Source organism: Myotis lucifugus, unplaced genomic scaffold (assembly GCF_000147115.1).
Source record: "Myotis lucifugus unplaced genomic scaffold, Myoluc2.0 scaffold_3, whole genome shotgun sequence".
Taxonomy (NCBI): Eukaryota; Metazoa; Chordata; class Mammalia; order Chiroptera; family Vespertilionidae; genus Myotis; species Myotis lucifugus.
The window spans coordinates 592,990-618,320 of NW_005871051.1; the positions used below are offsets into that span (position 1 = coordinate 592,990).

The 25,331-nt window shown below is 51.4% G+C and overlaps 1 protein-coding gene across 3 annotated transcripts in view; it reads left to right on the forward strand.

The window, feature by feature from the left end:
* LOC102425287 (unconventional myosin-Ib) overlaps positions 1-25,331 on the forward strand; it is a 59,771-nt gene that overhangs the window by 19,052 nt on the left and 15,388 nt on the right. For 2 of the 3 annotated variants that reach the window (XM_023759703.1, XM_023759710.1), the window contains exons 10-18: positions 5,324-5,428; positions 7,862-7,924; positions 12,719-12,919; positions 14,641-14,867; positions 16,763-16,963; positions 18,793-18,886; positions 20,236-20,385; positions 21,485-21,553; positions 24,592-24,678. In XM_023759703.1, the coding sequence (XP_023615471.1) occupies positions 5,324-5,428; positions 7,862-7,924; positions 12,719-12,919; positions 14,641-14,867; positions 16,763-16,963; positions 18,793-18,886; positions 20,236-20,385; positions 21,485-21,553; positions 24,592-24,678 (1,197 nt within the window). Of the gene's footprint in view, positions 1-5,323; positions 5,429-7,861; positions 7,925-12,718; positions 12,920-14,640; positions 14,868-16,762; positions 16,964-18,792; positions 18,887-20,235; positions 20,386-21,484; positions 21,554-24,591; positions 24,679-24,954; positions 25,042-25,331 lie in introns of all 3 variants that reach the window. The other variant, XM_006082357.2, reaches the window with a different exon arrangement.

Here is a 25,331-nt window from a genome sequence, read left to right on the forward strand (position 1 = left end):
AAAAGCAGCTCTTGATGTAGGGGCTATTGCTTGACATTGCAATTTAAAAGAATGGATTAAGCACAGTGTATTTTTTAGAGGAACATTATCATTACTGGGGACTGGCCCACGGTTTTCCACCAAGTACACTTTGCTCGGACCACAGCACATTTTACAGCAGGAAGACAGCCCCGCTCCTCCCAAACAGCGCTGTTAAGCTCAGCGTCCTATCGCTTTTATATAAATGTATTGTTTTATTTATCACACAAGCGACTTCATTGTTTGTGAAATATAGGACCCCTGCCCAACCTGATACAGCCAGCAGTGGACCTGCAAGGAGAGTTGAACTGTAAGAAATGCCAGTTAAATGTGTCATGAAAAGGGCGTGTGCTGGAATGAATCTTGGTCTTTGGGTTCGAATTGCCCTCCTGTTTCCGACACATAATATTCACCCGCCAGATCCTCCAGGCCCCGTCCTAAGGACAAGTGTGGTAGAGCGGCCTCCTTCACTCCACGTCTCCCTTTCAGTGTTTGCTGTTTGTGAAGAGTTCGGGATTTAAATACCTGCCTTAAAGAGGATAGGAGAGCATCAGCCTACTCCAGTGATGGCGAACCTATGACACGCGTGTCAGAGGTGACATGCAAACTCATTTTTTTGGCTGATTTTTCTTTGTTAAATGGCATTTTAATATATAAAATAAATATCAAAAATATAAGTCTTTGTTTTACTATGGTTGCAAATATCAAAAAATTTCTACATGTGACACGGCACCAGAGTTAAGTTAGGGTTTTTCAAAATGCTGACACACCGAGCTCAAAAGGTTCACCATCACTGGCCTACTCTGTTACTGAGAAAACTATATTAACTGGCATATATATATATGTGTGTGTGTGTGTGTGTGTGTGTGTGCGCGCGCATTTTAGAGAGGAAAGGAGAGGGAGAAAGAGAGAAAAACATCAGTGATGAGAGAGAATCATCAACCAGCTGCCTTTTGCACGCCCCACACTGGGGATCGAGCCTGCAACCCGGGCCTGTGCCCTGACTGGGAATCGAATCATGACCTCCTGGTTCATAGGTCAACGCTCAAACCCTGAGCCACACCACCCAGGACAGGCCAGAGTATTTGATCAATCTTTAAAACTCATCCCTGGAGGAACAACATGTATAGCCGGCACGTGCGCGTATGAATGTGGTGATGAGCTCTGCTGAGGGCCTGGTGTTCTGTCTGCACGGGGGGGTGGACTCACACTCAAGAACCCTTGAGAGAAGCCCTGGAGTTTAACATTTTGGGCGGCGATACATCTATAGAGCCCTCCCCCAGCCCACACTGGGTGAGCTCTAGTGTATATCCTTGTCTTTCAACAAAGTGGAGCAGACCTAGTGTGTGTGTGTGTGTGTGTGTGTGTGTGTGTGTGTGTGTGTGTGTGTGTGTGTTTGGAGGTGGAGTGGGGGGCTCGGGGTGGGGGGGAGACGGGGTGTTGGTTCTGAGCTTCATTCAAGGGGATTGTCTAATGGAAAATTCTGGATGGAGTTGGTCGAAGGTATTCCCAACAGTTTTAGTTTTATAATAATCACGGTAATCATAGGGATACATGTGGGTTGGATAGTGGAGAAAAATTCCATGCGCGGAGCATGGGTAGAAAACGAGCGAGGAGGTGAGTCATGTGTGGGCTCGCGAGCCGGCCACTTCCTCCCCTGGGGACTGACTCATGCGGCTGACACGTGGGACCGGTGCCACCCGCTCTGGATTGCTGGCCACCCTCACGGTTCTTAAAAAACCCCAAAATGCCTCCAGATATCAGCTTGCTTTGGGGGCTCCCTGTCCGTGTGAGGTCCCGAGACCCGGCGTGGCTGTTTTGCAGGGGAGCCGGGGATGTTGGCCGCCTGAGCGGATGAAGGAGGCTTTAGACTGTGCGGGTTCAGCTCCGTGAGCTGCCCCAGGCTGTTGCTTAGTTTTCTGAGGATTATAAACCTTTGCAAGTTATTTTTTAAAAAATGTATTTCTTTATTGATTTCAGAGAAGAAGGGAGAGAGAGATAGAAACATCAATGATGAGAGAGAATCATTGATCGGCTGCCTCCTGCACGCCCCCACTGGGGATCAAGCCCGCAACCCAGGCATGTGCCCTTGGCCGGAATCGAACCTGGGACCCTTCAACCTGCAGGCCGACGCTCTATCCACTGAGCCAAGCCGGCCAGGGCTTTGCAAGTCATTTTTAAGGGGTTCCGAAGCCCCCTTTCCCCCCGAATTTGGACAGTGTCCACAACTTACACTCAGACCCCAGGATCCAGGGCCCCCTTCCTTGTCAGCAGCGTGACTGCCGGCGGCCGTGGCCTGTTCTGGGGGCCGGGAGCTGTGCTTGCAACAGATGCGCAGATACTGCCGTGGAAACCAATGGGTGCTGCCCTGTGGCTGTGCCGGTCTGTTTTTGTTTTCACTCTTTAAGCAACAGGACAGGTCAGAGAGCCAAGCTTTTGTTCTTCAGCGGTTTCAGAAACCCTTGTAGCACCTTGCTGTGCTTGGAGGGGAGACACCCGGCTATAGCACCGGGGTGGGTGGCACAGGGTTGGGTGGCATGGGGTGCTCCCACAGAGGAGGGTGGCATGGGGGTGAGTCCCATAGAGGGTGGCACCGAGGGGTGGGGGAGGGGGTCTTAGTGCTGGGGAGGGGAGCGGACCTGGATCTTGCTGAACGCTTCACCTTTTGGTGACCTGCAGCTGCCTCTGTCCCTGACTCTGGGTGGATGCCACACACCTTATTTTTCCTGGTAATTCAGAATTAGAGGCGTTAGGACTGCAGGCAAGTCACAGGTGTGTCGCCATGTCAGTCACACCCTTTCCCCCCGCCGAAGAGGTCCCGCCTCGCAGAGCCACCACGCAGACCCCACATGTAGGTCTCAGGTCCCGACCCGTGCACTGTTAGGACACGTGTCTGGAGCTAACGTGTTAGATGCGCCCTCAGGAATACCGCCCGGATGGTCAGCCCTGCCGTCCACACCCCTGAGTAACTGTCCGTAAGTGTTCACTTCTAGAAGCTTCTTGCACACTAATCGCTGACTGCACCTGTGTATCTGCCCCTCCGCCAGGATGCAGTAAGTATCCCGTGTGCGTGGCGGCCTGTGCGTGCCCGTGTGACGCGCTTTCCCGTGTGAACGTGGCAGCGAGGGCCCGCGGCGGCCGTGTGGGCGCGGACAGAGTCCACGCAGGGAGCCCGGAGCCCGAGGGGAGTCAGGGTAGCTCCACGTGTGGCTCCGCCTGCTCTGCACGCTGTGCTGCCTGTGACGCTGTGCTCGGGCCCCACTCCGTGTGTGTCCGTCGCCTGTCCTTGGCGTGTCCGTCAGGCTGGGTCTGAACACACTGCGCCCCCCCCCCCCCCCACTTCCTCAGCACCTGCCATTGGAAGATTTAACATAAAAAAAAAAAAATAGCCCCACCAGCACAGTCCTACTCAATTACTAGGAAGGATTTATCTCACAGATTTGTTTTCTAAAAACATAAAAACAAACATAAAGATCTGCTCATATAAACCATTAAAATACTGATTTTGTTTCTAAGGTCTTCGCTTGTGCTGGTAGCATTCTGTAAGGACCTGTTTCACCAAACCAAGAAAACCAGACTTCCTCATATATGTAATGTCCTTATACTGGTTATAACAGCAATAAAAATAATAGTAATAATAACACATCGCTACCCGGTGGACTGCGGCTTCTAATCTAAATGGTTGAGGGCGGGAGCACATGGTTTTCAGTTTTTATGTGAAGGTGGGGCCTGGGGACTGCCTTTGTGTCTAAGACTCTATTTGTTGAAAGTATTGAGCATCAAGGTGTGACCTTTATAAACTTCAGGATTAAGAAAACCACTTTGTCCTTGACTACATTTAACATGAAAAGATCAGCCGTGACCGTGTACCCGTGTCGTCTATGGGTCCGAGTCAGACGTCCCTCTGATTAGCTGGCTCATCCCTGTGGGGGGTCGTCCTCCGCCGACTTCCAGGGAGAAATGTGGTCAGCGGCCTGCCGCTCTGCACGTGTCCTTTCAATACTTATGTCCCAGGTGGGGCCACAGTCGAGTTGGAAAGGTCAGGTTTCAAAGCACTCCATGACTTCTTCGCTTGTATTTATGGGGAGATTCGAAGGCCATGGATCCACAGGGTGGGGCGATCGGTTCTGTTCCGTGCAGACCCTCTGAGCTCACTCATTGTCCTGGGACTGGCCCCCCAGAGGAGAGGAGTCAGGCTGATCCTGGTGGGGTCCCCCCGTCCTTTGCTCCCAATGCCACCATCTCTCTCTCTCTGCAAAGAGGAGGGATAGAGTCGAAACTCACGAGTTTTATTACCAGAACCACCTCTTCCTGGACCACGTGGTTCCGTGAAGGGTGTCCATTCACAGCCTCCAGGATAGACCTCCCGGTGGGTTGCTCAGAGATGCTTTCGGCGTGGACCTCCCACCCGATTTCACAGGAGGTCTTCTGTAAAAGAGAAAGTGCGGAGGGTCATGAGAGTCGTAACTATGTGAGCCTCTGAGCAGAGATGGTTTCTAAGTAGGAGATGGTTTTGACGTGCTGATGGCCGTGAGCCGTCTTTTTATAGGCATGCCGTTCACTCATTGGCTCATCAGATGCATGTGCAGTCCATCAGATGTGTATTGAGTACTTACTAGGTGCGAGGTGCTGGGCCTACATTGTGAACAGGGGATGTGTAGTTAGAAGTGTACCCTCTAGTGCAGTGGTTCTCAACCTTGGCTGCACATTAGAATCACCCGGGAATCTTTGTAAAATCTTGATTTCTGGGCCTCATCCTACGGAAATTCTGTTTCTTTGTTAGGAATGATGAGGCCCAGAAATCAGGATTTTACAAAGATTCCCAGGTGATTCTAATGTGCAGCCAAGGTTGAGAACCACTGCTCTAGTGAGACAGATGAACAGGAAACTGATCGGGACATAGGCACACACATCTTTACACACAGGGAGACTTTCTTGAGCTCCAAAGTTACACCTGAGAATGGAAGGTTGAAAACTTGGGTGACAGATGATAAATCTGTTTGGGTTTTTTCCCTTCTGAATCTTCAGGGGGAAATGTGTCTATTTATATTCTTTACCGTGTGGGGGGTGCTCCTTTGTCAACTAAACATCTTCATCCTTCACATCCTGCCCAGCCGTGTGTCCTCCATTCATTCGCTTGGCCGTGGACCGTTTCTCGCGTGCCTTGGTGTGTGGCCTCCGTCCCGGGGGCTGTGTGCTGGGCCCCAGGTCAATCTGAGGCCGTGTGTGACGCTTCTCGCGGATTGAGAGGTTAGAGGTCGCCGTTGCGGGAGAGCTAATGCACGGTTCATTGTTTTCCGTGCAGGACAACAGCTTTGAGCAGTTCATCATCAATTACTGTAACGAGAAGCTGCAGCAGATCTTCATCGAACTCACTCTTAAAGAAGAGCAGGAGGAGTACATACGGGAGGTAATGTTGACGCACAGCTTTTAAAATGTCCCCTTTTCACTCAGGATGCAAATTCTGGATTCAGAAGACCGCATAGCCGTGACCCCGAAATCAGCGTTACCTCAGTGTAGCTGCCTGGTGTCTCTTGGACGTTTGTTTTGTATGACATCTGAGCTGACTGGGACTTTTGTTTTTTGCTGCTGGTGCCTGGCAAAATGTGTGACACACAACAGGTGCTCGATTAATGCCACTTACCGACTCAGGTCCCACAGGACTTTAATGCAGTGATGGGAAAGGGCACTGTGTTAAGGGAAGTCTGAAGTGAATGGACAAACAACTGTGGTACGTCCACACAAGGGCGTACGACACAGCCCGCAGAAAGGAACAGACGGTTTCAGGGAGGAAGGGAGAGGAGAGAGAGAGAAACATCAATGATGAGAAAGAGAATCATTGATTGGCTGCCTCCTGCACACCCTTTACTGGGGATTGAGCCTGCAGTCTGAGCATGTGCCCTTGACTGTAATCGAACCCGGGGCCCTTTAGTCCACAGGCTGACACTCTATCCACTGAGCCAAACCGGCTAGAAGGAACAAACGATTGAGACACGATTTCAGGGACGCATCTCACACTAGGCTGAGTGAAGGGAGCCAGACCAGAGGCTATCGATGGTACGATTCTGGTTCTGTGTTGTTCCAGAAAAGGCGAAGCTACAGAGGCAGAGTATTAAAGGCAGGCCAGTGGTTACCGTGGGGAGGGGGCAGGCGAGAGGGGGACTTCAAAGGGGGAAGCCCGAGGGGATTTGGGGGCTGGTTGTGTGGTAATTACAGGACACTGTGCATTTGCCAAAACTTAGCCAACTGCCTATGAAAAAACTCAGTATTGTTGTTCCATCCTGGAAAGCATTGGTTTTCCAAAAATTTATAATGAAAAGGGGTCACATTTGTTGAGCGCTTGCTATAATGCCAGCTATTGTGCTAGTGCTATGGAGACTGGCTCACTTACTGTAGTTTACAAATAAGAAGGAATGTTTACAGAGTTCTTTTATCCTTAACGGTAAAGCACATACGTGGTTCTTACCCTTTCATTTTTAAAATAGTCCATCTTGAAGAATAAAATTACTTATTTCAAAAACTAAAAGGGAATGATTTTATTGTATTTTTATTTTTGTTTCCTTTTCATTTATTGGTCTAAATATTATAGTAATATTATAGTACAAGGGTAATGATAATATGTATTCTTCATTTTTATAGTGTCATTTTAAGTCGTTAAGGACACGGAATTCTCTCTTTTTTAATTTTTATTTCTCAATACAGATTTTTCTAATGTGATTTTTATACCCATCGACTTAGTGAAATAACCCATTTCCTTGAAAGCCAAGTCATAAATATTTTTCTTTTAGCATGATCCTTATGCTTTAGAAACTCGTGTACTTGTCTGACACATTTTGGTAACATAAACATCCTAAAAGCCAGATTAATCCGCTTCCTGTCTTTTCATCGTAAAGAGAATGTGAGGACTTTGATCTGCAGCTTTAAACAGTTTGTATGGATTGCCGGGGACACTTCTGAGCGTGTATAGGAAGCTGCCCAGCTTGCTGGGTGAATCCATTCTTTCCCCTTAGAAGAAAAATAAATGTTTACAGGAATGGGCAGAATGTAAGCAAACACAGAACGGTTCCGTGTGGCCTCCGATTTGCCTCCGTCGGGGCCTGGGGATCGGCCCTTTGTGTCTCTGCCGAGGTTGAAAATACTTTCTCTTCGCACCAAACTGTTTTCACACGTGAAATAAATAATTCACTGCCGTACCACGTGGGATTCACTCTGAAATTAATTTTCCCCAGGGATTACAAGTTAAGAATAGAAAAATCGAGGCCTTAGAATTCAGCGGTTCTCAACCTGTGGGTCGCGACCCCTCTGGCGGTCAAACGACCCTTTCACAGGGGTCGCCTAAGACCATCCTGCATATCAGATATTTACATGACGATTCACAACAGTAGCAACATTCCAGTTATGAAGTAGCAACGAAAATAATTTTATGGTTGGGTCACAACATGAGGAACTGCATTTAAAGGGCCAGAAGGTTGAGAACCACTGCCTCAGATTCTTGGGATCAAGTGCTGACTTCTTTCCTTATAAACATTGTAAACATACACAAAGTCATGTTGACCCAGGGGCCTGTGGAGTCCGCGTTTGGCCCAGGGCCAGGGAGAAGCATGGGAAAGGGCCCCGGATGGGGAGCGGAACGGGCGGCCGTGTCAGAACAGGTCAAGGGCGTTCATTCCGATGAGTATGTCAGGGTGGACCGCGTGGGGCCCGGGAGGCGGCCTCGGCAGCACTGATTTGACAGGGAATATTCCGGCAGGAAGTGAAGGACAGTCGGCTGGGCGGGGGCCACTCTGGCTGGTGGTGATGCAGCGTCGTGCTGCGGCATTTGATTCTCCGGTTTGTTTTCCAGGACATAGAATGGACTCACATTGACTACTTCAACAATGCTATCATCTGTGACCTGATAGAAAATGTGAGTATTCGGCACCGTTTCCTCAACTTCCCTCCTTAGAGCGGTCTGACTGCCTTCAGGGCAAAGCTTGAGTGTTTTCATTCTTGGAGCGCTTTTCTCCGGGGAACTGCAGGGTCCGGAGACTCTGTTACAGCCCTCGGGGGTCGCACCTGGTTCTGGAACGACAGCCTGGACAGCGGGAGGTTTTGATACTTAGCCTGATTCCCTGGGCTCATCCCGTCGCCGTATCACGATGTTCCCGTATCATGATGTTCCTGTATCACGATGCGCACACGCCCCGCCCTTGGAGACCAGCCCTCCCCGGTGCTGGAGCGCAGGCCCAGGCCCAGGCCCGGCTCCTGGGGGTGCGAACACCGGGCGGAGGGGGCTCTCAGCAGCCGTGCAGGTTTTTGCCAAAGCAAAATAGCCATTTCATTTCTAAAACTCCAGCGACTTCTTCACCTATGGTTCAGTGGTTATCACCACAAAGATGATTTCCAGCGAGCAGGTGGAGACAAGGGAACCCTTGTGCACTGTGGCTGGGGATGTAAATGGGTACGGCTGCTATGGAAAGCATTGTGGAGCTTCCCTAAAAAATTAAAAATAGAACGGTCACCAGATCCAGCACTTTCACTCCTGGGTTTAGATCCAAAGGAAGAGGAGTCGGGATCTTGGAGAGATGTCTGCCCTCCCATGTTCATTGCAGCGTTAGCTACAATAGCCAAGACCTGGGGGTCAGCTCAGTCTTCACCTGGGATGAGTGGTTAAAGGAGGTGTGATATGAATGAATATAGGAGTGTCATTCAGCCATGACCAAGCAGGAAGTCCTGCCCCTTACAACAACCTGGGTAGACCTTGAGGACATGATGCTCAGTGAGAGAAGCCAGACAAAGACAAGTGCTATATGATATCGCTAATATCTGGAATCTAAAAAAAGCCAAACTCAGAGAAACAGGGTGCAGTGGTGGTTGCCAGGATCCAGGGAGGAAATAGGAGTTGTAAGAGGATTAGGCTCTGGCGGATGTAAAGTACAGCATGTTGCCTGGAGCTAACAATACTGCATTATGTACTTAGAAGTTGCTAAGAGAGTCGGTCTTAAGTGTTCTCACCACATAAGGAAATGGTGATTGCTTTAGTGACAGAGACGTTAGCCAACAGCTATGGCTGTATTGGTAATCGTTTGCAATATATGTGTATCAGATCAACACATTGTACACCTTAAAGTTAACGTTATATATGTCAATTACATCTGAAGAAAGCTGGAAAGTATATTTGTTAAAAAAATTTTTTAAAATATATTTTATTGAGTTTTTACAGAGAGGAAGGGAGAGGGATAGAGAGTTAGAAACATCGATGAGAGAGAAACATCGATCAGCTGCCTCCTGCACACCCCCTACTGGGGATGTGCCCACAATCAAGGTACATGCCCTTGACAGGAATCGAACCTGGGACCCTTGAGTCTGCAGGCCGACGCTCTATCCACTGAGCCAAACCAGTCAGGGCTGTTAAAAAATTTTTTAAAAAAGCATGGTGTCAGAAATAAAGGGACAACCTCAGGAGCTGAGGTGAGGGCCCAGGAGTGGTTCAGGTATAGGCCCCAGATTGGTTCGGAGCGTGTGTGGTGGGGAGATCGCATGTGTGGCTTCACAGGTGGCCACGGCCATGGGATTTCTCAGGTGACACAAATATGTGTATATGTATGGGAAAGGCTTGAAGTGTGAGAAATTACTGGATACTTTTTAGTAAGCTTTCCGAATCTAAGATTTTTGTTTTCACGTCATATTATAAACTAGAGACCCAGTGCACAAAATTTGTGCACTCGATGGGGTCCCTCAGCCCGGCCTGTGCCCTCTCGAAGTCCTGGATCCCGTGGGGAGTGGGCCTAAGCCGTCAGTCGGACATCCTTAGCGCCTCTGTGGAGGCAGGAGAGGCTCCCGCCACTGCTGCTGCGCTCGCCAGCCGTGAGCCCGGCTTCTGGCTGAGCGGCGCTCATCCTGTGGGAGCGCATTGACCACCAGGAGGCAGCTCCTGTGTTGAGCGTCTGCCTCCTGGTGGTCAGTGCACATCATAGCGACCGGTCGTTCTGCCATTCAGTCAATTTGCATATTAGGGTTTTATTATATAGAATGAATTGATTGCAGGAACGGATTTGTTCGTGAAAACCTGGAAACTCTTGTTTTATGCTTAGGATGACGAACCATCTGGCCTTGATAGCAAAGTAATTAGAAACAGCACATGACCTTTATCGTCCTGCAGCCTTCATGTCAGTCGTAGGCAAGAGCCGTGCTCCAGGAATGTGGTTACAGGCTCTCCATGTCCAGCCCGGCCCTTCCTATTCACCGTGCACAGTCCTTTTAGAAAGTCTGTAATTAGCCAGTATTTTTTCTCTCAGTCATTCCTGAGAGATGTATCTTCGATGAAACTGAGCATTAAAAACAATATTCTAGCCCTAACCGGTTTGGCTCAGTGGATGGAGCATCGGCCTGCGGACTAAAGGTTCCTGGGTTCGATTCTGGTCAAGGGCATGTACCTTGGTTGTAGGCTCGATCCCCAGTAGGGGGTGTGCAGGAGGCACCTGATCGATGTTTCTCTCTCATTGATGTTTCTAACTCTATCCTTCACCCTTCCTCTCTGTAAAAACCAATCTATATATATAAAAGCCTAAGCAATTGTTTGACTGTTCGACCGGTAGCTATGACACACACTGACCACCAGGGGGTCAGATGCACAGGCATGGAAACATGGAACAAACTGATGAATCTCAGAGGGAAGAGGGGGCAGAGGGAGGGCAGGAAGAGATTAACCAAAGATCTTATATGCATACTAGAGGCCTGGTGCATGGATTTGTGCACCGGTGGGGTCCCTTGGCCTGGCCTGCAGGGATCGGGCCGAATCCATGCGCCGGGCCTCTGACACCCCCAAGGGGTCCCGGATTGTGAGAGGTCACAGGCCAGGCTGAGGGACTCCACCGGTGCACGGATTTGTAAAGTATATTTTAAAAACACCAACAAAACAAAACAAACCCAATATTCTAAAGCATCACTAGTTTTCAATTAAAAAGTGAACTTTGTTTGGAAACATCTGAACGGTGTTGGAACGTGAACACCGATATTCTTAAGCAATTCAAAACTCTAGTCTGACATGCAGAAAATCAGTGGATTTTTCTAAAAGTTTTTCCCCCTAAATTTTGTGACCAAGGTAATTTGCTGCGGGGAATTTAACTTTCGGAAGTCATGACTAACACGTTTCCCTTCGTAAATATTATTTCTCTTTAAGAAGGAAAAACAACAGTGGGGATATGCTAAATTTAACTCGATTTTCTCAGCCGAAATTCCCCGTATGTGTGTGTGTGTGAAACCCATCTGAGTTCACGTAGGAGCCTGGGTCCTTAAAGGAAGCGTTTCCTTCCAGAATCACCTAACAATGCAGCTTCCTCGGGGGCTGTTCCACACACTCATTCCTGCAGGCCCACACCTCCCCGGGTTTGGTGTGACTGAATCATGCTGGGCGGAGGATGTATGGCCCTGTGAGCTCCACCGGGCACTTCCCCTGTTGGAAGGGCTGGGGTCGGAGGTCAGTGGGGTGGATCTTCCTCCCGGAGTGGACACACAGGGACCCGAGAGGCGGTCGGAGGGGCAGAGCAGAAGATGCTGGTCTCTGGCCCAGTGTCCTGGGCTCCCTGCTCTTGGGGTGAATATGGTCACAGGGTCTGGTGCCCAGCAAATGCTCCCTGGTGTTTAACTCCGTGTGGAAGTTTTACACGGGAGCTGAGTTCCACGCGAAGCAGACATCCTTCCAGCACAGCTCCATGGCTTTGATCGTTCAAAGCAGCGTCCGGAGCCCCTCTTTTAGTTCATTTCCCTGGAAAGTAAACTTCGTTTTGGACACATGGACCGTTTGGAAACATCCGACGCCAGTTTCCTCCTCAAACTTGAGTCGATCGCAGGCCCCAGAAGACCGGGCTGTGACCTGTAGAGACTGTGTTGTCTGTCACTTGAGCTTCTGGCTTTTGTATTTGTCTTGGAGTCTTCACGGTCTCACTCGCCTGTTTCTAACCATGTGGATTTCAGCTCTTAGTCGGCTGTGGGCCCTCGGTGACTCCGAAGCCCTGTCTGTGGGGGGAGCACGGGCGGGGGGACTGGCGCAGTGTGTGCCCCACCACACACACACACACACACACACACACACACACACACAGACACACACTCTCACACACTCACACACACAGACACACACACACACAGACACACACACACAGACACACACACACAGACACACACACAGACACACACACAGACACACACACAGACACACACACAGACACACACACAGAAACAGACACACACACACACACAGAAACAGAGACACACACAGAAACAGACACACACACAGACACACACAGACACACACACACAGAGACACACACACAGACACACACACAGAGACACACACACAGACACACACACACACAGACACACACACAGAAACAGACACACACACAGAAACAGACACACACACACACAGAAACAGACACACACAGAAACAGACACACACACAGACACACACAGAAACAGACACACACACAGACACACACACAGACACACACAGACACACACAGACACACACACACCCCCGGACACTGTGGGTGCGGCAGGCCTCTGTGGCCGTGGTACTTGTCTGCTTCCTGCTGTTCCTGTACGTGAGTGGGTTCCTCGGGCTCGGGTGACTGTGCAGCTGGCGTCCTTGGGGATGAAGCTGACAGTGCGGTGAGGAGGGAAGGAACCCCTTTCTCTTTCTCCCCCCCCCCTCCCCCAGAACACGAACGGGATCCTGGCCATGCTGGACGAGGAGTGCCTGCGGCCCGGCACCGTCACCGACGACACCTTCCTGGAGAAGCTGAACCAGGTGTGCGCCACCCACCAGCACTTCGAGAGCAGGATGAGCAGGTGCTCGCGCTTCCTCAACGACACCACCCTGCCGCACAGCTGCTTCCGCATCCAGCACTACGCCGGCAAGGTAGGCGGGGCCGGCGAGGTGGGCACCGGCGGGGTGGGGGGGCCTGGAGACTGGGCCTCAGAGCTGGCATCGGCCCACCGCCAACTCGTGAGGATCAGCTGAGCTGGCAGGATGGTAGGATCACGGGAATGGAGTCAGTGATCTTGTACTAACTGTGTGTGGGGTCAGATGGGTACCAGGCGTATCAGGATCACTTCCTAGGTCATACACCATGCCGGGCACCTGAGGTTAACAGAAGACTGAATGTCAGCTGTAACTGAACGAGGATAAAGTGAATAGTAGAATCAGGAAATGTTCCATAGAATCTGGACCATGTTGAGCAATGTCTTACTAATGCTCATAGCTAAAGGAAAGCCGGTGAACTTCATGAAAGAGTTCAAATGTTTTTTAAAAAATGACTTTATTATTTTCAAGCGCTAAGCTGTCCTATAAAAAAAGATCTATCAACACAAATAAAGAGGATTTGCCAGTAAAAATTAAAAGTCTTTGAAGACTTACAATAAGGTTTTAAAAGCACAAACCACTTAGGAAAATATATTCTTAGATTTTGAAATGACATGGGAAAATATCTACTTTAAAAAAACACTTATTCATTTGCTTAATATTTGGGAGAATTAATTTTTTATGTTACATATATATATATGTTTTGATAATAGATTAACTTTTAGACTCCTAAAAGAATATTGAATGCAGTTAATACCTCTTTTGTTATAAATAAGGTTGCGAACTCCTACAGGGGGAAAATTCTTAATTATGTATTTATTAAAAATGAAGTATATAGTCTCTGACCTACCTTTAATTTTAAAATGTTGAAACTTGTACTTTATTTCTTCATTAGCCTATGTTATTAAAAGACACTTTTCTGGCCAATTTTGCTGCTGCCTTGGGATGTCGATGAAAATTTAGTCTTATGTCTACTTTATTTCCTCCAGTGTACTTTTTTATTTTTCAAGTATATTTTTATTGATTTCAGGGAGGAAGGGAGAGGGAGAGAGAGATAGAAACATCAATGATGAGAGAGAACCATTGATCGGCTGCCTCCTGCACGCCCCACACCGGGGACCGAACCATGACCTCCTGGTTCGTAAGTCAACGCTCAACCACTGAGCCCTGCTGGCTGTGGGCCTTCCCGTCTACTTTTAAACAGACTAGAATTGGCACATGTGAACTAAAAAAAAAAAAAAAGTAAAACCTCAAAAATGTGCTCAAACACCAAAAATAGAGAAAATCCTTTGAAAATGCTCAGCCTAACATTTTTGGAATTTATTCTTGCAGATCCTGAATGGTAATAGAATTTATTTAAAACTCACGGTTGGCATTTAAACTTGGACGCTCTTTCGGCATGAGAGGGCGACTAAAGCAGTGATGGCGAACCTTTTGAGCTCGGCGTGTCAGCATTTTGAAAAACCCTAACTTAACTCTGGTGCCGTGTCACATAGAGAAATTTTTTGATATTTGCAACCCTAGTAAAACAAAGACTTCTATTTTTGATATTTATTTTATATATTTAAATGCCATTTAACCAAGAAAAATCAACCAAAAAAATGAGTTCGCGTGTCACCTCTGACACGCATGTCATAGGTTCGCCATCACTGGACTGAAGTGTTGGGGGTCTGATGGGAAGGAAGACACTGGGCTATAACTAGTCCCGGGATATTTCACCAGCCGCTTGACATCCTGGCGTGCAGCCTGTCCGTTGCTGAGTCTCGTGTTGCTCGTAGGTGCTGTACCAGGTGGAAGGATTTGTGGACAAAAACAATGACCTCCTCTACCGAGACCTGTCCCAGGCCATGTGGAAGGCCGGCCACACCCTCATCAAGTCCCTGTTCCCCGAGGGGAACCCCGCCAAGATCAACCTGAAGAGGCCCCCGACAGCCGGCTCGCAATTCAAGGCGTCCGTGGCCACGCTGATGAGAAACCTGCAGACCAAGAACCCCAACTACATCCGGTACTTCTGGCCCCAAACTTTCTGACGGTTCACGGGGGGTGGGGGGGGGCGCTCCAGGAAGCGTCCTGTCCTGTTGCTTCAGCCTCAGGGTAGCCCACGCCGAGGGTAACGAGCGCACTTACAGATCAGATAGCACAGTGTCTTAGGTTTGCTTGAAAAATGCCCCATTGCCCCTTCCTCACCCCAAATCAGGGATTGAAAACAGAGGGGGAGGTAGGCATAGATATTTAATGAAATTGGGTTGTTGGCTCAGGCGGGTCTCAGCATTCTGTATTTTTTTTAGTAAGTTATTTAAATATATTGAATAGGGTTTGTGTCTTAGTTTTAATAAGATGAACAATATGTAAATTTTTGTAAGGGTTCTGCATAAAAACTGGATCATTTTGGGCTTGTTTTATATTAACTCGGAGCGTTGGAGCGAGGGGGCCTCAGTGAGACTCTGGGTTTCGGAATATGTGCCTCCTTCTCTCTGTGAGGCTGACAGGCCGGGGAGAGCAGTTATTTCTAAACCGCCAGGATTTCCTCAGAGCAGGAACTCGGAGAAGGCCTCTGGGCTCTTCTCTCTGCGTCTCGGGCATCTTGGGTCTCCGGTTCCGGGAAGACGGCGAGAGGCAGCGTCGCTCTCTGTGCATCTGGGGAGCGAGATACTAGGTGTGAGCGTCAGGTCAGGTTCCATCCGCACACGCACACCCACGCGCCTTCTATAGCCTGAAAATCCAGTTGCCAGGAGACGGAGTGAGGAACGTTTTTGTGTTTGGCTTGTTTACCTAATATTATCTTAGCAACATATAAGCAGGCAAAATCCCCTGGTTTGATTGCAGTCGGGTTAGAACGTATTAATTAGAAAAATCCTGGTTTCATAAGAAGATAACCAGGAACCTTATGATTAGCTTCTTTTCTGATTTTTTCTTTTAAATGCGTAGCTGTCATCTTCTGGTGCCCTATTAAAAAGGAAGGAAGTACAAGGACATAGAGACAACGTGTTGCTTTCTTTTAAATATGTTTTTATTGATATTTAGAGAGAGAGAGGAAGGGAGTGGGATAGAGAGATGGGGACATTGATCGGCTGCCTACTGCAGACCCTGTACTGGGGATCGAGCCCCCAAACCGGGCATGTTCGCTGGCCGGGAATCGAACCCGTGACCTCTTGGTTCAGGGGTCGATACTCAACCACTGAGCCACACCGGCCGGGCATGACACTGTGTTTTTAATCTTTTCATTGAGATGTATACATAATAAAATATGGCCAAGCACATGAGTGTTTATTGTACAGCGTGTTGAGGTTTCACATATGTGTACACCTGTGTGACCGATTCAGACCAAGAGACAAAACATTTCCATTACCCAGAAGGTCCCTGTGCCCTTCCCTGTCCCTCCCCTCTCATCCCTCCCCAGAGGTGGCAGCAGGACTGATTTCTAGCCGGAAGTTCTGCTGAGCGTCACGTAAAGGGAAGCATGAAATGTGTCCTCTATGTCAGACTTCTTTCACTCGGCGGAAGGGCAGTGGGACTCATCAGGTTATTGTGGGAGAGGGAGAGAGAGACAGACACATCCATGATGAGAGAGAATCACTGATCGGCTGCCTCCTGCACCCCACTACTGGGGATCGAGCCTGCAACCCGGGCATGTGCCCTGACTGGGAATCGAACCCGGGACCCTTCAGTCCGTAGGCCGACAATCTATCCACTGAGCAAAACCAGCCGGGGCAGGATTTATTTTTTTTTATTGCTGTGTAGGTAGCGTCTTAATTTTTAGGCCTTTGGAAAATGATGTGAAATAATTTCAGAAGAAATGACCAGGTTTCCCAGGAGTGATAGGTAATGGTCTCTGCCCTTGTGAAACCCAGACGGATGATATCCCTGGAGACAGCGCTTAACGTCTCGGTTCCCTTTCAGGTGCATCAAACCCAATGACAAGAAAGCAGCTCACATCTTCAGCGAGGCCCTGGTGTGCCACCAGATCCGCTACCTGGGCCTTCTGGAGAACGTGCGCGTGCGCAGGGCCGGCTACGCCTTCAGGCAGGCCTACGAGCCGTGCCTGGAGCGGTACAAGATGCTGTGCAAGCAGACGTGGCCTCACTGGAGGGGGCCGGCGAGGTGAGCGTTCGCTGGCCGTGCTTAGTAACGCAGTCTGAGAGCACGCGGGTCACCCGTGTGATTCACCTGCTCCCGGGCAGAACCAGTGTATGAAACACTGGATGGGATCTCTGCTTCGTCCCCTCCTCGTCCGGGATCATTCTGTGCTGATCTGTAATTAATGATAGAAGTCTCAGTTTTCTTTAAGGTCCAAACAGGGCTTACAGATCCACATTGGCCACTTGCCTGTCGGTAGGGCGTTAAAGTGCGTAAGTCAGGAGGGTCCATAATCGATCGGTGCGTTTGTGTAGAATCGTGGAAGGGTACAGTTGGACGGGCATGTTGGATCACTGCTCTCAGCCCCGCCCCCCAGAGTGGGGAGCATTAACCCCAGAGAGAGTCGGGGGGTGGGGGTGAGGGTCCCACTTTTTACCCAGGTCTGCACCCCTTGGGAGCAGCTAGAGTCCAAGGTGTCGGTGTCTCTGCTGGCAGAGCTAGATGGGAGGCTGTGGGAGAGCAGAGGCTACCTTCAGAGGCGTATACATAATAAAATGTAGGTACGCCTCCCCGGCCCTGCCTGGCACTCGCCCATCTAGTCTCAGACGGAGCCTGGGCCACGGCAGGCCACTCCCTGGGGCAGCCCCCAGCGCCCTCCATGTGCTGGTGGTGGAGGTGGGGGGGAGGGGGTCGCTGCCAAAGCAAAGTCAGGCCTTGCCTGTGAGCGACCTTCCTTCTGCTTTTACCAGTCAGTGAAGTCACCCCTTTTCTTTTGCTGTTTTCTATATATTTTATTGATTTCAGAGAGGAAGGGAGGGGGAGAGAGAGAAACATCACTGATGAGAGAGAATCATCAATTGGCTGCCTCCTGCATACCCCCTACTGGGGATCGAGCCCACAACCCGCGTGTGCCCTGACTGGGAATCCACCTGTGACCTCCTGGTTCGGAGGTCGAAACTCGCGACCACTCCAGGAAGCCGCGTGCCTGCTCCGCGGCCTCGGCAGGACGTGGGGACTGTCCTGAGGGCTGTCCTTTCTCTGTGCTGGTGTCACCGGTGCACGGCCCTGGGCCTGGCCTCTCACGGGCACCCTGGCAGCATCAGACACTCCCCCGCATCCCGGGAAGATAAGCTCCAGGCGCAGGGTGTGGTCTCCGATGGGTAACCGAACACCTGAGTAACGTGGGTCCTGGTGCTGGTTCCGTTCTCAGGACTGACCTCCGGATGTCACGGTCAGTGTGCACCATGACACACAGGCCAGGTGTCTGACCGCTGCCTGGTGCTCGGCCCCCAGGTTGTGGGTGTTTAGTTGTAAAGACTGATGTAGAAGCCGGGGTCCAGGACAGAGGTCAGCCATGTCCAGGCCTTGCTCCCGCCCTGTGAGGCCCAGGTCCCATGCAGCCCGTCGCCTGGCACTTAGGACTCCCTCTCAGGCTTTGTCCACACCCCGATGGGCAGACTCGATGTTTAAAATGTTCTTAAGACTCAACGAGTGAGTTAAAAATAGATCTGCGCCTCTCACACACCCTCCTGGCCTGGTGGGTCCATCGCTGTGGGTATATTGGATACAGGTGTTGCTTCTGCGAATGAAATCGAGACCTTGGCCATCGTACCTCATTTTCTTGGAATATGGAGTTCTGAACCCAAATTTGCTCTGTCAGCATCTCCTGGACTTGGTTTAATTTGTGGAGCTCCGTCTTGATTCTTCGATAGAAGGGTACTCCCTGAAAGAGCGATTGTACTACTTGGGAATGAAACTACGGTTTGGTGCCACTGGGGATCTGATAGCATGATTTCAGATCAGATAAACTGTTTCTGTGACTCAGAACACTCACTGTTTTTATTGTTTTCTAGGGCTGGTGTGGAGGTCCTGTTTAATGAATTGGAGATTCCTGTGGAAGAATATTCCTTCGGTCGATCGAAGATATTCATCCGGAACCCGAGAACGGTATGCAGTCGAAACCTTTCCACTCTGAACGTACGTCCTGATCACATAGACGGGTCCTCAAAGTCTGTTTCACTTGGGGACGTGACCCGAGATGCTGCCCAGAACGCCCCATTCTCGTTTTATCTCGAATGCCCAAGAGGATGGGCACGTGAGGGGTCATGGCAGAGCCTGTGTGTTCCTGATGAGACATCCATGTCTTTGATCGGATAGGCCAGTGGTCGGCAAACCGCGGCTCGTGAGCCACATGGGGCTCTTTGGCCCCTTGAGTGTGGCTCTTCCACAAAATACCGGCTCTTCCACAAACTACCGACTTCTGCGCATGGGCCACGAAGTTTCAATCGCACTGTACGTGCGCGCCCGCACGTGCTATTTTGCGAAAGAGCCACGCTCAAGGGGCCAAAGAGCCGCACGTGGCTCGCGAGCCACGGTTTGCTGACCACGGGGATAGGCTGTCCAAGAGAGAAATCATAAAGAACCTGTTCATGCAACAACAAAACCTGGCTAATTCATAGGAATTGGTGATCAACTCAGTCTGCATTTGTAATATCTGCATTATTTCATAATTTAAGGAAAGACAACCCTATTATTTATTTTTTAAAAAATATATTTTATTGATTTTTTTACAGAGAGGAAGGGAGAGGGAGAGGGATAGCGAGTTAGAAACATCGATGAGAGAGAAACATCGATTCAGCTGCCTCTTGCACGCCCCCCTACTGGGGATGTGCCCGCAACCCAGGTACATGCCCTTGACCAGAATCGAACCTAGGACCCTTGAGTCCGCAGGCCGACCCTCTCTCCGCTGAGCCAAACCAGCTAGGGCGACAACCCTATTATTTAGAAGTCCATGAAGGCACTCGAAATTTTTTTAAGTTAAAAAGAACATTTGAAATTCTACTTGGTACGGCTCTAAGGGAGTCTTTTTATTGACAATGAGTAGACTGGGATGAAGCGCAGTCAGTGTAACAGTTGATTGGCGATTTGGAAATTCGGAGAATTTGGAAAGGGTTGCAGTTGTTTACGAGAAACGTTGCCAGCTCCTTTCTTTGATGGATAAACGTACCCTCAGGGTGGCGTGCAGGCAGACCCGAGCTGAGCTCAGCCCTCCTCTGATTCGTCGGAAGTGCTGAGCCACCAGAATCTAATTGGCGGATGCTGCGTGAATCGCCACAATCGTTTTCCCGTGGGCTGTGGCCCGTGGTCTCTGTAACGGAGACAGTCATCCCTGTTTTCTCTCAGTGGGTGGCCTCCACCAGCGGGCCCGCTGACCTCCCGAGCACATCGGTCCGGGGTGCCACGAGTGTGTGCTGGATGAGTGATGACCCATCTCTCCATCTCTCCTTCCTCCTCAGCTCTTCAAGCTGGAGGACCTGCGGAAGCAGCGGCTGGAGGACCTGGCCACGCTCATCCAGAAGATCTACCGCGGGTGGAAGTGCCGCACGCACTTCCTGCTGATGCGCAGGAGCCAGATCGTGGTCGCCGCCTGGTTCCGGAGATTCGCCGTGAGTGCCGCGCCGCCGCCGCCCCCCGCCGGGCTCACTGCCGATACGCCTCACGTGCTGTCTGTGCCTGCCCTGGTCACATGCCTGCCTCTCCCAGCAAGCCCAGGAGACGCATGCCCCTGTGCTTCCTTTAGATTTATTTTTTTAATTTTTTTTAATCCTCACCCGAGGATATTTTTCCATTGATTTCTAGGGAGAATGGAAGAGGGGGGGAAAGACAGAGAGAAAAACAGTGTGAGAGAGACACATAGATGGGTTGCCTCCTGCACGAGCCCCAACCAGGGCCCAGGCCGGGGAGGAGCCTGCAACCCAGGAACGTGCGCTTGACTGGAATCGAACTGGGACCCTTCGGTCAGCAGGCTGATGCTCTATCCATGGAGCCACACCGGCTAGGGCTTTGGTTGCTTTTTAAAGACGAGAAAACGAAGTGAAGGCAGGAACCGCTAGGGAACGAACGTGCCCACAGCCCCCCAGCTGCCGAGTGGCTGCGATGGGGGTGGAATGCAGGGCGTCTCCAGTCAGAGCTCACGTTCCGGGTATCGCACCGCCTCCCCCTGGGGTAGATACAGTGGGACGTCTCCCTCTTGAATGTGGTCGTGGACCGAACGAGACTGTGTCCTTTAACCCCTGGACAGTGGTAGAGTCAGCTTTTTTGAAATAATTGGTTCTTCTCCATTTATTGTAGCAGCGCCGAAAATGGCTTTAATCCCAGAAAGCCGAGGCCACATTTTCCTAGAATTGGGGGTTTGGCTAAAGGGTTGGACTTCTTTAGTCCTCAGACATTCGGCCCTTCCTGCTGGCGGGGGGTCTCGAGTGGATGCTGCTGGGAACTCCCCACCTGGGGAGTGCGGCACAGCGAGGGTGCGTGTCCTGGTTTGGGGTTGTTGGGTGTTCCGGTTTCCTTACATGTTGGTTTCCGGGAGGAACATGGGTGATCAAGAGGCAGTTGCACCAAGAGCGACATACTCTTTCCCCGTCGTAATACGAATAAATGATACAATAAACAATAACAGGGGAAGGCGCCGTTCCGCGCACGCAGGGCTGCACACCTGCTTCTGCCCGGCCCTGTGTGAGCTCACATCTCCCCTTCCTCCTGCAGCAACGGAAGCGGTACCAGCAGACAAAGCGCTCGGCTCTGGTGATCCAGTCTTACATCCGGGGCTGGAAGGTGAGTTAAAGGAATGCGCCTTCTCTACTTGGGGCTCTCGGGTCCCTGCAGGGGGCCCCTCCTGCCTGCTGCCCGAGCCCCGAACAGCCGGGCGGGAGGATAAACATCGGCCAGCGGGGGCCCGGTGACCGCGTCTGGGCCGCTTCCTCCGAACCGGCTTTCTTTTCCAGAGCTTTGTTCTCGGAGCAGGAAGTCCTTGAACTAATTCCGTGCGTGAGCTCGACATCCTCTCGCTTGTGAGGGAGGCGGTGTGTAGTCCAGGCTGTCCCAGGTGGTCCACACCTGTGCCTCCCCCCAGACCTCGCTCTCCCGGCCCCGCACCTCCTCTGACTTCCTGGCCGTCATCTTCCCGCTGCCCTGTAATGGATGGTCCGGGATCCTGAGCTCTGGCCATTCTAGTGGGGAGAGTGGGTCACAGTGCGCCACCTCCTTGGTCTGGAGGTCAGCAAACTACGGCCCACCGGCCACGGGTGGCCTAACTTTTGTTATTGCACAGCCTGGAAGCGAAGGACGGTTTCTATATTTTTAAAGCATTGTTAAAAGACAAAGAAGGTATGAAATGCGAATTTCATATAAATGAGGCATGTGAACTACAGAGTTCGCACACATAAAGCTTCGTGCTGCGCAACCACGCCCACTCCGTCTACCTCCTGCCTGGGGCTGCCTTCGCGCTGCCGCGGGAGCTGATGAGTTGTGACAAGGACACGTGACCTGCAAAGCCAAGCATCCTCGCCAGCGGGCCTCCTGCAGGAAGCCTTGCTGACCCCGCTCTGGGTCACAGGCACTCGAGGCCCGTGCTGACCCTGTCCTGTCGGAGGTTGTGTGGGTTGGGCTAAACCCGGAGCCGCTGCTTCAAGGTTGTCCTCATGCCTGGAACCCCTTCAGAGCAGAGGCCCCGGACGCACCTGGGCATAACCAATGGACACACACAATACGTACGCGGGGGCAGGCTAGGAGAGGTCAGTGGGGGAAAGGGGGCATATGTAATACTTCCTTTTTTTAAAAGATATTTTTATTGATTTCAGAGAGGAAGGGAGAGGGAGAAAGATAGAAACACCAATGATGAGAGAGAATCACAGATCGGCTGCCTCCTGAACGGCCCCTACTAGGGATCGAGCCTGCAACCCGGCCATGTGCCCTTGACCAGAATCGAACTCGGGACCCTTCAGTCCGCAGGCCGACTCTCTATCCACTGAGCCAAACTGGCTAGGACTATAATACTTTCAACAATAAAGAATTTTTTTATAAAGAACATACGTCCCTCTGCCAGGGGTCTATGGCACCCGTTGACCTTCGTCTGGGCCCATGAATAGCCTCAGGGCTGCGTAGTCCTCCCACAGCAAATGCCAGAGACCAAATCCAAGCATGTAGCCTAAGTGTGGCCGCCACCTGCGGATGCGTCTTTGGCCTCATTACTGAGTCCTGGGTGGGGTCTCCGTCCAGCGACATCAGGGGCAAGATGCAGAGCCCACCTCCAGCCAGGCCTCCTGCCTCCACCAGATCAGTTTCCAGCAACTGCTGGAGAGAAGTGTGATGGACGTGAGAATTTCATATTAGCAAATCTTTAAACATTTCTTGAATTAAGACTAAAGCTAGAGTTCTATCCTCCGACGACAGTACTGAAAGCGATTGGATGGATTGGGTGGATGATTGGAGATCCTGCAACCTCATTGTGAGACCTCATCCTTTTAGCTGATGTCTTGCTGTGGCCAGGTTTTCCCTGTCCCATTCGGGGTGTGGGAGGCAGCAGTCCCAGTCTCAGTGGCGCTGCACTGTCGGGTTGGATGTGTTTTCACTTACGACTTCTCATCGTCCCTTTTGGGCTAATTAGCAACATTCCCTATATACACACACACACACAGTACATATTTTATATATCTATCTACACTAATAAAAGAGAAAGGTGCATATTGACCGTACCTTTGCGACACCCACCAGCCAATTAGGAGTGAGTATGCAAATTAATCCAACAAAGATGGCGGGTTAATTTGCATACACAGGTGCTGAGTGGCTGGGGCTGGGGCGGGAGGCTTGCGTCGTCCCCATAACACAGGCGTTCTGCACCGCCCCAGCCCCTCCTGGCCTTTGGGCAGTGTGGGAAGGCGGAAAGGCGGCTCAGGCCAGAGCGAAGGTGGTGCCGGCAGCCAGGGGAAGGCAGGCCCATTCTTGCATGATCTTCGTGCATCAGGCCTCTAGTATATATATAAAAGTCCAAGCGACCTTTACAACTGAACAACCGGAACGACCAGTCGCTATGACATGCACTGATCACCAGGGGGCAGATGCTCAATGCAGGAGCTGCCCCCTGGTGGTCAGTGTGCTCCCACAGGGGAGCGCTGCTCAGCCAGAAGCCGAGCTCATGGCTGGTGAGTGCAGCGGTGGTGGCGGGAGCCTCTCCTGACTCCGTGGCAGCGCTACCGAGCAGCAGCGCTACTGAGCGGCGGCGGCAGGCGCAGCAGGCCGGGATGAGCACGAGCTCGGGCTCCTCCCTGGCCACCTGCCACTTGGCACACTGCTACATCCCTCGGGGGATGTCCGACTGCCGGTTGAGGGGATCAGGCCTAAACTGGCAGTTGGACATCCCCGAGGGGTCCCGGATTGTGAGAGGGCGCAGGCCAGGCTGAGGGCCCCCCTCCCTGCCCCCCCGTGCACAAATCTGTGCACTGAATCTCTAGTGTGTGTGTGTGTGTGTGTGTGTGTGTGTATTAGATGTATCATTGATTTCAGACAGGAAGGGAGAGGGAAAGAGAAGCATCAATAATGAGAATCATTGATTGGCTGCCTCCTGCACACCCTCTACTGGGGATCAAACCCACAACCCGGGCATGTGCCCTGACAGGGAATTGAACTGTGACCTCTAGGTTCACAGGTCGACGCTCAACCACTGAGCCACCGCCTGGTGACCTTTCCCTTTTCTTTGAGCAGTTGGTTCCTCGCCTGAGAAGGGTATTATGACTGTCTCTCCGGGTAATTCTCAAGTCCCTGTGGCTTCCGTTGTTGGCTAACGTTGTGTTCCTCTGGCTGATTCTGCCCCTTAGGCCCGAAAAATCCTGCGGGAGCTGAAGCACCAGAAGCGCTGCGAGGAGGCCGCCACCACCATCGCGGCGTACTGGCACGGGACGCAGGTGGGCCGGCCCGCCCGCCCGGCCGGCGGGGCTCGGGGCTCGGGGCTCGGGGCTCAGGGCTCGGGGCGTCAGAGCGAGGGGCCCTCTCCCGGGACAGGACCGTCCGGCTAAGCTCCTGAGCACGCATGCCTCTCGCGCTCTCTGACGCTCGTTCGGTGCGGGTGGTGGCACGCGCGCTCGTGTTTACCGGGTGGCGGTGACCGGTGTCTGTCCTCCTCTGTCGCAGTCACCTTTCCCGCCTCACGCTCTCTGTCACTCCTTCTCACACGCTTCCAGGCGCGGAGGGAGCTGAGCCGGCTGAAGGAGGAGGCTAGGAATAAACACGCTATTGCAGTGATTTGGGCTTTCTGGCTTGGATCGAAGGTACTGGCGCGCCTCTCGTCCCCGCCCCGGATGGGCAGTCATCAGCCCGTAGCGCTCGCCTGTCGGGATGAGTGACTGCAGTTGGCACGGCGCACGCACGCGGTGCCCGTCCTCACGGCTGGCGTGAATGGCCCGGAGCCGGAGGCGGCCTCAGTGCCGGGGCAGCTGCCGCATGCGCAGATAGGCAGACAAGACCATGCTTACTAATGAGGTGCTAGGGTAGTTGCTGTTTCATTAAAACTCTCAAATAGCTTGCATGTTAGTTTTTCCTTTCCCCCTCCCCCCCTGCC